The 14,743-nt window shown below is 33.0% G+C and overlaps 2 protein-coding genes across 8 annotated transcripts in view; one reads left to right on the top strand and one right to left on the bottom strand.

The window, feature by feature from the left end:
• Positions 1-12,730, bottom strand: part of LOC139516859 (nipped-B-like protein) — a 59,221-nt gene extending 46,491 nt beyond the window's left edge. For 5 of the 7 annotated variants that reach the window (XM_071307283.1, XM_071307262.1, XM_071307231.1 and 2 more), the window contains exon 1: positions 12,508-12,725. The gene's annotated coding sequence lies outside the window, so the exon portion shown is untranslated. Of the gene's footprint in view, positions 1-12,507 lie in introns of all 7 variants that reach the window. The other 2 variants (XM_071307272.1, XM_071307251.1) reach the window with 1 other exon arrangement.
• Positions 12,731-12,891: 161 nt separating this feature from the next.
• Positions 12,892-14,743, top strand: part of LOC139517035 (sterol carrier protein 2-like) — a 30,001-nt gene continuing 28,149 nt past the window's right edge. The window contains exon 1 of the mRNA XM_071307628.1: positions 12,892-13,016. Within this exon, the coding sequence (XP_071163729.1) occupies positions 12,948-13,016 (69 nt within the window). The 5' untranslated portion in view covers positions 12,892-12,947. The remainder of the gene's footprint in view (positions 13,017-14,743) is intronic.

Here is a 14,743-nt window from a genome sequence, read left to right on the forward strand (position 1 = left end):
ATGGAATTTATTAAAAATTTCAATAACAAGAAATCAAGCAAATTCCATAGTTAAAAATAGTTCCAAGTTCAAATAATAGACTGTTATATATATTAATAGGTCAAGCTCTAAATCAATTCTTAGTATCAAAGACCTGCATTCAACACCTAATTCTACAATAATTCACAAAAATAAGATATGACCTAAAACCACAGAGAGAGCCGTGGTGTAGTGGTTAGTACATCGGACTACTAACACATCTGTTCCTGGTACGATTCCTGTTCCGGGGTGAAAATTTCAGGGACTGAATTCTTGGCTCTCCCTTGACACCATTTGCAAGTATGGTCTTGAGAAAACGATGATAGTCCGTCGGAAGGGGGCAATAAATGGCTGACCCGTGTTAAGAGAGAGCCATATCTCTTGCACGTAAAAGATACCCTTGTAGATTTCGAAAAAAGAGTAGACTAATGCCGCTACAAGGCAGCACTCGCACCCACAAAGTGAAAAGGGATTAATATAAGTTGCAAAACTTGTTTCCCAATCCACTATAAATAAATATGTTTAAACTAAAACCACATATCAGATCCTAAATTGAGACAGTGAAGTTAATCTTTCTTTATTTCCAAATGAAATTAACCTGTCAATGATGCAAAAACCTTTATTATAAATCTCTAGTTCTGATAACTTGTAACATTATACAAAACAAAACATATATGTGTTACTTTTTCTTAACCAAATGTCACCAAAGCCATCAATCATGTTTGCTTTATGAATGAAATAAAAAATAGCCAAAACTTCCTGGTTCTAAGTTAATATCCTTTCTTTCAAAAATCAGATTTAACAAATATTTTTGCAATAGCCCATTCCAAGATCATTTGACCATTTCATAAGTGGATTTGTCTAGTAAGGCACTACAGCAATATGTTATTGAAAGTCGTTAACATTAAGATTCAACAACCTTTCCTGACAGACATGAACAATAACATTAATCTAATGCTTATAGAAACAACCTCTTAACACCTTGCAATTGACAAATGAACCATGAAAATGTGGTCATAGTCATAGAAACCTTGTCAGACTTGCATGCACTCCATATAATCATTCCATACACCAAATATAGTGGATATTATGCTTATATTATCAGAGAAACAGACCTGCACATGAAATCTTAACTGACTGATGAAACACAAAACTGTGGTCAAGGTCAAGTCAGATGTGTTCACCTTGATGCTTATAGTTTAAGAATTAAAACCAGATGCTCCGCAGGGCACATTTTTATTCGACCACAGAGGTTGAACCCTGAATGGTTGGGGTAAGTATGGACACAACATTCAAGCTAGATTCAGCTCTAAATTTGGATTGTGATTAAATAGTTGACACAGCATACATAGGTTTCTGACATAGAATGAATGTGGTCTTATAAACTTAACCCTTTCGCCGATGAGTCCCGGTTTACCGGGATTCACGCTTCAGACTCCTGACGACGAGTCCCGTTTTACCGGGATCGGAATACATCTTTTATATTTCCCGCTCAAACAGTGCAAACATGAGTTATCTTTCTTTAATGAATAACCCGGATGAAAGTGTAAACATGACGCTTCAGTTTGTTGAAAACCGTGTCAAAATCAGAGGAAATTTACGGAATTTACGAGAATTTGAAATGAGGGAACAATTTTTTAGAAAGAATATGGAAGAATTGAAGCCAAACTAGTATACTTTTTTGACATAAAATGTCGTTTTATGTTCAAAACACTTGGAATGGACATCGTTCAGTGTGAGGAATTTGTACAGCCTCATAATTTTTTTCAAAATTTTGCCATTTTGGGTTAAAAAAATTACGATTTGGGGTCAATCAGCAGAATTTTGAGAATTTCACTGAAATAATGCCGAAAAATTGAAAATTTGAATATTTTATGAGGAAAAAATTATCAAAACATAAAAAAACCAGTGAACTTGGTGTAAGTGAATGAAATAAATAAACAAATAGCTACAAACAAGTTTTTATTGACATTTATTATGAAGATCTCCCACTTGAGTAAAAGTAGCCAGGGAAGCCATCGTCTCAGAGTAGCTTCTGTCTGGGCAGCAATCGGTGTAAGGGTTAAAATTTGTTTTTTGCCTTTGAGCAATTCACTATGCTGTTGAATATTAATCCTCTCAAAAAAATGTTTGAAGAAATTTTCTTTTTATTTATGAAATCTGAAATAAGAAAAATTGAACCCCCCCCCCCCCCAATTTTTTTTTTTCACATCCTCTTTTCCCTTATTCCAAAACTGATCTCAATTCAAATTTCTAATGGAGTTTGCAACAATAACTACTCATTTAAATACATCATAAAATATTAAAATGTAAAAAAAGTGCTTGTTATCACTGAATGGTAAAGATTGTTTTAATTTATCAGTTGGTAGTAAAAGTGAATATACATTGTATATTGTATAAATCAATGATTTAAGTTGATGCAACTACTATTCTGGACAAAGAAAGATAACTCCAATTGAAAATTTCTTGCTATTGTGCAATATTGTGCAATTAAAAATACTTGCTATTGCACAATACTGTGCAATTGAAGATTTCTTGCTATTGCGCAATATTGTGCAATTGAAAATTTCTTGCTATTGCACAATACTGTGCAATTGAAGATTTCTTGCTATTGATGAATACTGTGCAATTGAAAATTTCTTGCTATTGCACAATACTTAATATAATAATTTTGGATCCTGATTTGGACCAACTTGAAAACTGGGCCCATAATCAAAAATCTAAGTACAGGTTTAGATTCAGCATATCAAAGAAGTCCAAGAATTCAATTTTTGTTAAAATCAAACTTAGTTTATAAATACATTTTTTGTCCAACAAACTTAGTTTGTTTGTTTTTCAGCAAGATGATGTCTAACAAATCCATTATACTGCATCAAAAAAAATAGCAGCTTTACACAATCTAAATGTTCTTGTGGTCAATCCTGTCACATTATAGGTATAAAATATATTTACTTTTCAATTTTGGACCCTTTGGACTTTAGTGTAGACCAATTTGAAAACAGGACCAAAAATTAAGAATCTACATACACAGTTAGATTTGGCATAACAAAGAACCCCAATTATTCAATTTTTGATGAAATCAAACTAAGTTTAATTTTGGAACCTTTGGACCTTAATGTAAACCAATTTGAAAATGGGACCAAAAATTAAGAATCAACATACACAGTTAGATTCGGCATATCAAAGAACCCCAATTATTCAATTTTTGATGAAATCAAATAAAGTTTAATTTTGGCCCCTTTGGCCCCCTTATTTCTGAACTGTGTGGACCAAAACTCCTAAAATCAATCCCACACCTTTTTGGGCCCTAATTCCTAAACTGTTAGGACCTCAACTCCCAAAATCAATCCAAACCTTCCTTTAGTGGTCATAAACCTTGTTTAAATATCATTTATTTCTATTTTCTTATACTTAAGTTATTGTGCAAAAACCAAGAATAATGCTTATTTGGGTCCTTTTTTGGCCCCTAATTCATAAACTGTTAGGACCTAAACTCTTAAAATCAATCCCAACCTTCCTTTTGTGGTCACAAACCTTGTGTCAAAATTTCATAGATTTCTATTTAAATTTAATAGATTTCTATTTTCTTATACTAAAGTTATAGTGCGAAAACCAAATGTCTTCGGAAGATGACGCCAATGTGATTCCAATATACGACCAAAAATTTTTCAATTTTTGCGGTCGTATAAAAATTATTGTTTTTGGCCCTTAGTTCCTATACTGTTTGCCCAATAACCCCTTAACATAAATTCCAACCTTCTACTTATGGTATTAAACATTGTGGTACAATTTCAGAACAATTGAAATACTAATACACAACTTTTTGTCCTGAAACGAGATAAATGCTATTTTTGGCCCCTTTGAGCCCTAATTCCTAAACCTTTGGGACCATAACCCCCAAAATCAATCCCAAGCTTCCCTTTGTGGTTATAAACATTGTGTTAAAATTTTATTGATTTATTTTTAATTATTCAAAAGTTATTATCGGGAAACAATCCGTCTTCGGACGACAACGACTTGATACCAATATACTACCAAATATTTTTTTTATTATTCTTGCCTATGTTTTTACAATCAGAACACCTGTGAATTGTTTAATTTAAATGATGTACAATATAATGACGTCATTTCCTATTTGGCAGTCACCAGTTCCGGTTTTGGTAATTTAGGTATTTTCCGAAATGGTAAATGGTAAACGGTAAACCAAGTATAAATACGGCGGAGAATTTGGATAAGACTTTAGTAAGACTTTACCCTGGGCAAGTAATCAACACACGCTAATTCCAAGCGATTTTAATATACACGTATAGATACCATTTACCAGACAGTCTGAGATTAAGTAGTAACCAGACTACTTCCGTATATCGTGGGCTTGTTAATTCCTCAAGTTGCATTTGGAGAATGACAGTTGAATTTGAATTGCCATTTGCGGATTACCAAACTAAAGCTATTTAACTTCTGGGTATATTTTTCCGCTATCCATTTTCTTCAATTCACGCTAGAAAGTTAATACTATATTAATCTAATAAGTTTATGATACTGTGAAGTTATTTAATATTTGTGTGTATTGTTGATATTTGATGCATCTTAAAGTTAATACAAGTTGATTTTTATTTAATGAGTCTGTTATTTTTACAAAACCTATACAGAACCAACCTTAGACGGTAAGACCACGATACCAGAGTACCACACTACCAAAGAAGTTATACCTTTTAATTCATATATACTCGTACATTCTAACAAAACACATTCTTACAGCAACACACTAATAAGTGTTACTCATTTATAGTTTAACAATAAGGCCAGACCAGCCAGACAGCTCGGTTTTCCATAAAGTGGTGGCAGCGCTTGGATGTACCTACATTTTTATATTCTTACAATAAGTGTAATATTTTCTAGATAAGGCATAAATAAATATAAGTTAAATGGATAGCGCGGAAAATAAATTTGAAACACCTAGGTTAACTGCCCAGGGTAGACCAGTGCTCCCCCGATCTCGGTCCTGTGAAACATTCCATGATCTGACGCCGACTAGAGAGCATAAGAGTGAACCAAGATCAATGGCCCTCACAAGAGAATACGGATAGATACGAAAAGGATGGTATACATTTTTTTGTACATCAGACTGACAAAAGGCCATTGTCAGGTCTATCACCTTCAACGAAAGTGGCCATTGACCAAGTGAAAAATAAGGAAGTTTCAAATAGGGCAACGGTTGTTTACAAATGCGACGCAGCCAGTAAAACAGAATCTTGGTGAAGAGTAAAGCACTCTTTATAACCATGCTGCTAGGTCTTGGTATGTGTTTTGGAGTCTGAAAGCAGAGGGTACTGCTGAAGCAGAGGGCATTGCTGAAGCAGAGGGTACTGCTGAGGCAGAGGGTTCTGCTGAGAAAGCCTCTGGGAATACAAGATGAGGCGCAACGTCTTGTGAATCTAGATGGGATTCAGGAGATTTACCTAGGACATTGGACCGGGGCTTACTCCATAATATTGGGGCAACATACCAAGCATTACCTTTGACGTCCCGCGGACGATTCAGAGTTGGGGTTAACGGGACCGACCATGAACACCGTACTGATGAAATGATTAAATTTTTTGGCATTAGCAATAAACCAAATTTTGAGCGTGATTATGACGAAGTTTATATCATTATTTATTATATAAACTTACAAAATACAAACTGTTATAAAAAGTAACCAGCACTTTATGAGGAGGAAACTAATTGGGAAGACTATTTAGTTCAGTTTGAATTTATTGCAGCAATTACAAATGTAATAAAAGGTCTGACATAGAGAAAGCTTTAGAATTAGCTTCTAGCTTGAGAGGTACCACCCAAAGTATTCTAACAGATTTGAGACCAGAGATGCGGACCAATTTTGTATAGCTAACTGCCGCTTTAGCGTCACGTTTTCAACCAGAAAAACAATCAGAAATATACAGGGCACAAATGAAAATTAAAATATGCGGACACACTGAACAAATACCTGTAATAGGCCAAGACATAAAACGTCTAGTAAGATTAGTATATCCATCAGCTCCAATGGAGGTTAAGGAACTTTTAGCTTGTTTGCTCCTGGTGCTACAATGTTCGTTTTTTTATGTACATGATGTAATACAACGTCAAAGGGCCATATGTATCTTATTTTTTTGTATTGTTCAATTTGTACTGGGAATACAATTAAAGTTACTCTGTTATCTGACATGTTTATGAAATTCAGTGTTTCATTAAAAAGATATATAAATTTAACATAGTTAAGCTTGGACATAGTATAATAGTCCCAGAGATGAGCAATTTTAATTTATAAATAGAAACAATGAATATTCAAGGAAATAAACAACTGTATATATATTAATCAAGTAGATCTAACCCAAAGTATGTTAATTCGCATGGAATGCGTAATTTTTCCTTTTGAGACCAATATTCCTGTCAGCTAAGCCATTCATTCGTCTGTAGTCAGTCTCTTAAGAATCCAGATTTCGGTCATAGCTGGTCCGGTCCGATCAGTAGTTTACAAATATTTCAATGAGTGATGAAGAAAAATTAACAAAAATAAATGATGTGTAACACGCTATTAATCAGAGTTCGTCAAATCTTTTTTTCTCTGTTGGTCCTTGAAGAAAATCTGCTGGTCCTCACTATTAGTTCTATTGAAAAATACTAAAATTGTGTCAGTCCTATGCAAAACTTTGGTGGTAAAATTCTGAGGACCACCACTTTTCGCGAACTCTACTATTTAAAGAGGAATATATAAATCAGTGTTCTCCCCAGGCCCTTAAAGGACCACGGGCCCGCGATGTATTATTTTCTACCGCGGTGGTATCGTTCTTGCCGCAATGTATAATTTTTCTCCGTGGTGCTAAAGTTTTCGGTAAAAAAATCGTAAATCGGTAAAGTTTCAGACGACTTGTTCAACTTTCCGTGAGGTTTAAAATTTTAGATGAAAATTGACCAGTTCTAACCAGTTTAATCCAGTTCTGACAAGTAGATTGTTTACACCACGTGATGGATTTACCTTTTGAGGTTAGCCTTGATGATTGGATTTAATCGATGTACATGATTCTTTTGTGTTTTAATTAATTAAGAGATCATAATTTTAATAACAAACTTGTGAGGGACAAGCAGACATTTGTTAATGAACTCTATTACGCCAGTCTTTAGTCAAAATAATTTGCCTGTTGGAAATTAATTGTTGAGTTACTTCCCCTGATTTTGTTTGTTACAAATAATTGCTCCTCAAATATAATTTCTCACTGAAAGTACAAATTGAATGCAAAATTATATAAGAATGTTACATTAAGGATAAAAACTTTCTTAGAGCATACCAACAAAAATGTATTGCAAATTATTTTTGAGAATCATACTTTTATTGATGCACAGACATATTATATTAAATGGGTAGTTTTTTCAACAATAGAATTAACTGACTGTGCAGGGCTGAAAAGTCTACTGCCAGATATCTTCTATAATGTTATAATCCCATACAGGACTTTGGCTAGATATGAACTAGTGTATAGACAAAATTATAAAAGTACTCTTCATGTCTGTAACAAAGTATAAACTATAAAAATAATGTTGATGTTGTTTAAAAGAATCAGATCTAAAACTATGGAAAATAGTATTTAATTTACTGCAGGTTCTGTATCAAAATTTAATCTTGTTCAAAGTTAATTGTTATTGTGAAATCTAACATGGGGAATGTGTAGTGTAACTACAAGTATCAGGACAAAATGGCTTGATCAAAATATAAGAAGTGACTTTAGTTTAAAGACTACTTGTGCTTTCTTTTATTTATTCTTCAAAGATATTAAAGTATACAAACTGTTTATTGATTTAATTTTTCTACCAATAATTTTCTGACCCAAATTCCATATAACACAGTACCACAGTAAACAAAACAAAGGCAAAAAGGTAATGACAAAAACAAACAATAAAAAAATAAGCGACGCAACGTGACACAAAATATTGTAAAATTCATTTCGTCACGCGTTACCCTGGTGCTATCCAAAAATCCTGGGGAGAACACTGTATAAATTACCTTGACCTAAAACTTTAATTTGAAGCAGGATAGACAGACAAACGGAAGGACATAGAGACCAGAAAATATAATGTCCATAAATGGGACATATAAATTTGACCTAAATCACAATATGCAATTTAAGACAAATCATGATGAAATACATTTGGAAGAGGTATAAAAAAAATTGACAAGCAACACACTGTCCACACTAGAGACTACATTGTGGACAACGAAAGTCAAGGGACAATAATTGTGTTCCCGCACCTCATGAGGTTAAGAATTATAATATTGCAATAAATATACATGTAGAAGACATAAGCAAGGATGCAAACAACTATAATTCAATGTACAGCCTTCAACAATTAGATCCCCTATACATACATTGTACAATCTTTGTGTTTGGATTTAGTTATTCATGTATATATTTAGCAAAAAATGTTTTTTAGAGAACATTTATTACATGTTATATTACACTCAGGACTGCATTGTACAAAATAATTAAATTTCTAGCCCTGTCTTGCAATTGTATGCACTGGTAGATAACTGTTTATTTAAAGCACCCAAAGAGATCTGCCAGGGGAGTGAGGGTACAGTTGTATCCATGTACACTTCCTATCAGGATCAAAAGAGATCAGGGTTGGCAAAGTATTACCCGCCCGGGTTTTACTGGGCGGGAAAACCCGGGTTTTCCCGGGCTGGGCAATATTCCCTGAAACGGGGAACAAAATAGTAAAGACTTGTTGTAGTTTCATAGTATTGTAGCTAAATATATACATTTTATACAGATAACCATTGAGAGTCATCAAAAAATTCAATTTCATTCTCTTCTCCACATAATTCTATGTCGACAAAATACAATATTTGCACAATTTAGGATTCCTCATTAATTTCCAAGCATTGTTTCAATAATCTTAACACTTTATTGCAGTGTTTAAGTGAATTGTAAAGTAAATTGCTATACATGTATACACAATTATGATTGCTAAATAAACACCCTACAGGGTTGTCATTAATAACTCTTATAGAAATGAAAAGACTGATTATTGTTATATAAACATATCTGTGTTCTAATCTGAATAATTACTTATTAATTAGTTTTGTACATTTGTACATACATTGTATATAAATTATTTCAAAGTAACTTTTCTTACATGTACATGTAATCCTTAAATTCTTTATACTAGTTATATATTTGAAAAAATATTTTTTTTATCAGAGTTGTTAGAATAATTCTTTCTCAGATGTATACTCTTGTACTTTTGTACATGTATGTATCATAAGACTCTCAAACAAGTAAACTTATTTATAAACAAGAGGCTCTCAAGAGCCTGAATCGCTCACCTGAATTTTTTTGGTTTAATCTCTCATCAATGATTATTTTGGCTTTTCAATTTATTTAAATGTTCTTTGAATCGTCCTATTTTCTTCAAAAGCAAAAAAAAATCATTTTCTCCTATGTTCTATTTTAGCCATAGGAGCTATGTTTCTTGACATACAAGGAAATGAAATATAAAATTTATACTAGATACTCTGAAACTCTGAAACTCATTTAGCATAAGTTTTGCTGAAATTGATACAGCAGTTTCATAAGAGAAGATTTTTTAAAGTAAGTCAACATGGTGAACAAATTGTGAAAAAAGTCTTTAAAGGGCAATAACTCCTAAAGAGGTCAATTGACAATTTTGGTCAAATTGACTTATTTGTAGATCTTACTTTGCTGATCATATTTGCTGTTTACAGTTTATCTTTATCTATAATAATATTCAAGATAATGAATAAAAAATTGCAAAATTTCCTTAAAATTACCAATTAAGTGGCAGCAACCCAACAATTGGATGTTTGATTCATCTGAAAATTTCAGGGCTGATAGATATTGACCTAATGAACATTTTTACTCCATGTCAGATTTGCTCTTAATGCTTTCGTTTTTGAGATATAAGCCAAAAACTGCATTTGACCCCTATGTTCTATTTTAAGTAACGGCGGCCATGTTTTTTGACGGATCAAAAATCAAAGCACACACTTTGTGCAGGATAATCTAAGGAACAACCATGCTAAGTTTTAACCAAATCCATTCAGTAGTTTCAGAGGAGAAGATTTTTTAAAGTTAGCAAATATGATGAACAAATTGTGAAAAATTGTCATTAAAGGACAATAACCCCTTAAGGGGTCAATTGACAATTTTGGTCAAATTAACTTATTTGTAGATCTTACTTTGCTGATCTTTTTTGCTGTTTACAGTTTATCTTTATCTATAATAATATTCAAGATAATGACCAAAAACTGCAAAATTTCCTTAAAATTACCAATTAAGTGGCAGCAACCCAACAATGGTTTGTTTGATTCATCTGAAAATTTCAGGGCTGATAGATCTTGACCTAATGAACATTTTTACTCCATGTCAGATTTGCTCTAAATGCTTTCGTTTTTGAGATATAAGCCAAAAACTGCCCTTGACCCCTATGTTCTATTTTAAGTAACGGCGGCCATGTTTTTTGACGGATCAAAAATCAAAGCACACACTTTGTGCAGGATAATCTAAGGAACAATCATGCTAAGTTTTAACCAAATCCATTCAGTAGTTTCAGAGGAGAAGATTTTTTAAAGTTAGCAAATATGATGAACAAATTGTGAAAAATTGTCATTAAAGGACAATAACCCCTTAAGGGGTCAATTGACAATTTTGGTCATATTAACTTATTTGTAGATCTTACTTTGCTGATCTTTTTTGCTGTTTACAGTTTATCTTTATCTATAATAATATTCAAGATAATGACCAAAAACTGCAAAATTTCCTTAAAATTACCAATTAAGTGGCAGCAACCCAACAATGGTTTGTTTGATTCATCTGAAAATTTCAGGGCTGATAGATCTTCACCTAATGAACATTTTTACCCCATGTCAGATTTGCTCTAAATGCTTTCGTTTTTGAGATATAAGCCAAAAACTGCATTTGACCCCTATGTTCTATTTTAAGTAACGGCGGCCATGTTTTTTGACGTATCAAAAATTGAAGCGCACATTTTGTGCAGGATATACTAAGGAACAATCATGTTAAGTTTTAACCAAATCCATTCAGTAGTTTCAGAGGAGAAGATGTTTGAAAAATTGTTAACGACGACAGACGACGACGACGACGACGACGACGACGACGTCGACGACGACGGACGCCAAGTGATGAGAAAAGCTCACATGGCCTTTTAGGCCAGGTGAGCTAATAAAAAAAGGTTTACATATATCTTAAATGTATTGCATTTGTGTTTGATTATTGAATCCTCTTTGAAATTCAGGCCAGAAACGTATATTACCCAGTAAAACCCTGTAAAACCCGGGTTTTCCCAGTATTTCCCACTGGGCTGGGCAATACTCATAAAACCCGGGTTTTTGCCAACCCTGAAAGAGATGCGTCTACAATGTCTACAATCAACCAACAATAGGGTGTTAGACCATCAGAAAGCCTGATTTTAAGGTATAGGAAGCTGAAGTTCTGAGTGAGAACACCCTGGCACCTCTACGGGAACAAACAAATTAAAGAGATATCTAAGATTGATCTCCAACCAAGGCGGCTTGACAGCCCCCTAAACACCCATTCTAGTTTAAATTTATGTCCTGGCATGAGAGGTGTGTGTGGACCATGAACCCACACATTTACAAAAAAAATAATTGAAAGATGTCTTTTCAACGGGCCTTTTCAACAAAGAAATACATAGTTTAATATTACTAAATTTTCCATTTCCACAAAATCTATTTGAACCCAATTTGGATTGTGTGATCAAATATAGTATAATGTAACATATTCTAGCCATTGTTCGTAATATGTTTACATTTTCAAAGAAAAGTTTTATAGCTTGAAAATGATTTTTGGCTTACTGAGTGAATATTGACAACCATTTTGTGGTCAAAGGGGAGGTAACTCATAATCCATGTTAGCCTGTCAAAAATACAAGCAACTTTGAAAATTCAAAATTATTGTGTCATCAGAAGTGTTTATATGTTTTCTAACAAATCACTTTATTTTATAACTGATATTTAAGCTATTTCTCCCAATGACAGGAGTGACCTATAAATTAAGAAGCCAATATTTTAGAATTTAAACTGTAATTTACATAGTCCAACAATCAAGTTCCTGGAGCAACATAGAACTTATACTATTGTAGGGTTAAGTTTCAAAATTGCAGTAAAATATGCATTTTCTTCCTGATAATAAGTTTGTCTAAATACAATATAAATATTGTGGCATACCTTGAATGAAACTATTTCAAAGCATTTTAATTCGGCCATTCTTGATTTATTACTATAATATTGAATGTTTTGTGTGTACAATACAACCATTAAATGTGTAATTAATAGTTAAAGGCTGACCTTGATATCATAATGTTTAAAAGGTATGCTTTCTATATAAAGTTTTCTCACATTGATAGGTGATAAGTGCGAAAATATGAAATTGTTTGCCCCGAGACGAGCCTTACCTGTGCAGAATTTACATCGGTCTTTTGGTCTTTATCATAGATAATCGACACAATTTACAACATTTGTTAATTGATCAGTAAAGATTGATATGCACTGAATCCATACGTGATTAAAAGTTCTTCATGACAAGAAAAAAATAGGGAAAATTATTAAAGAATCACAACAATGACCCGCGCCAAAAATTACGATAGCCTTCTCACTGATCTATCAAAAATACGTTCCAAGAAAAAGTACCAAAACATTATTAAAAATTGTACTATGACTTATCAAAGCACTTGGTTTTATAAACGTACAATGTGGATCATAAAAAAAATCAACGCTTTTAATGTTCTGTTGTGGAATGCCATTTTTAATGTTTTCTATTTACTTTTCTTCGGAAGAATTTGCATTGAATGAGTCTGAAAATAGTTCTCATCCGGGGCACAGGGCATCTGTCAAAATGGCTTCTACAGGCGTAAACACAAGCACGAGACGACGTGTATATGTTGTCGGTGTTGGAATGACAAAGGTGACAGTCTGTAATGATTGCAGCTTTGCTTTGCCATTAAGTTTTAAGAAATATTACAAACATTACAATTCTGCAGTAATCATCTGTTTCCACAAGCAAAACCTTTTTTTGTAATGAAATTATGACCTTTGAACTGAGGCGAAATCACATGTATTTTCATAAAGCAAAATATTCAGTTCAGTGTATTTATTTTAAATCAGCAGAATAAATCAATGAAAAAGTCTAAAGATTTTGCAACTTTTAATATAATCTCCATGTATATATCTATCTGCATTTCTACTGACGCACTGAAGTCGACAAACATTGTCAAACAAAATACAATTTGATGTTTTTGTTCCAATAACAACAATCAACATCATACTTATATTCTTCTAGTAGTCCGAGTTCGCAATATTCAATTTTAATCCCTACTGATAAATTGAAGCAATATTTACCATTCAGTGCTTACAAGCACTTTGATTACCGTTCTAGGGTTATGCCCCTTTACAAATGAAAAATTGCTGAACTTATTCGTTTCCATTGTCTAACTTGAGTTTGTCTCAACTAAATGTAATGAAATGTATACATAATGCTTTTTACCACAAAATTCAGTACAAGTCCAATTTTTGAAAGCGTCACTTTTACAGTTCTTGAGTTATGTCCCTTTATAGCTAACAGGGGCATTATCTTGAGACTTTATTTATGAGAGACGATAACAACTAAAATAACATGTACATGTATGTTCATATTAAAGACGAATATTAGAATTATTCAATATACCTTACTGCTATTTGTACGCCATTCCAAACAGGTCATGGAAATCCCTGATATTATTCTTGTTAAAATAAGATTTTTTTTTTTTTAAAGTGCCTAATAAAACATTATTATTTAATTAAATTTTATTGAAACTGTTTGTTTTGGTTTATTGGGGTAAAAAGTCCCACCATTGTACAACCAGAAATAGGCCTAGGGTACCCCAATATCTACCGCATCAAACAGTTTCAACATAATTTGATAAATAATTTATTTTAGCAATTTTAATGTTATATTAACTACAGAAATACTAACAGATATAGATAAATTTTATTATAATCTCCTGTACCTTTTGCTGGACATGTCAGCTGCATACAATCACAACATGTCTTTTTACCCTAAGTGTTATACAATTATAGCCGCTGATAACACTAATAAGAAATCAAGACCACCTACACGAAATTAACATAAAGATTTAACAGAGTATTACAATACTTAACCACCGGTTTAGAAAGAAGAAACCTGCTGGAAGCTCTTACAGATTCAACATCAAACCACAGCAAAAGCTTTAATCATTAACACAACTCATAATTAAATATTTACGGATCTACCACTATTTTAATTTCCAAAATGTGCGACGATCATACACTTTACACCATTACCGACGCAATTGGAAGCAGTAACTCGAGGGTCCCAGAGCGAAGCCAGTTGACTGTATGGAATGAACAGTGAGGTGTTGTCCAATTTGGAATTCACTGACATGATTATATAATAACAATAACGTACAATACCACCAAAGACCTCCCATGAGATTAACTGGCTCAATATCTTTAATTGTTTTTACATAGGCGGTAATGGTAACGTTTTTTCCTGTAGCTCAGTCCATATCGTAAACTTGGATATGTATGATAGCTCGTTTCGAAGCTGTGACATTTTCACATATGTGGTTAAATTTTCGGGGTACGAAGTGAGATTACTTTTCCCGTAAATTAGCA

Source organism: Mytilus edulis, chromosome 1 (assembly GCF_963676685.1).
Source record: "Mytilus edulis chromosome 1, xbMytEdul2.2, whole genome shotgun sequence".
Taxonomy (NCBI): Eukaryota; Metazoa; Mollusca; class Bivalvia; order Mytilida; family Mytilidae; genus Mytilus; species Mytilus edulis.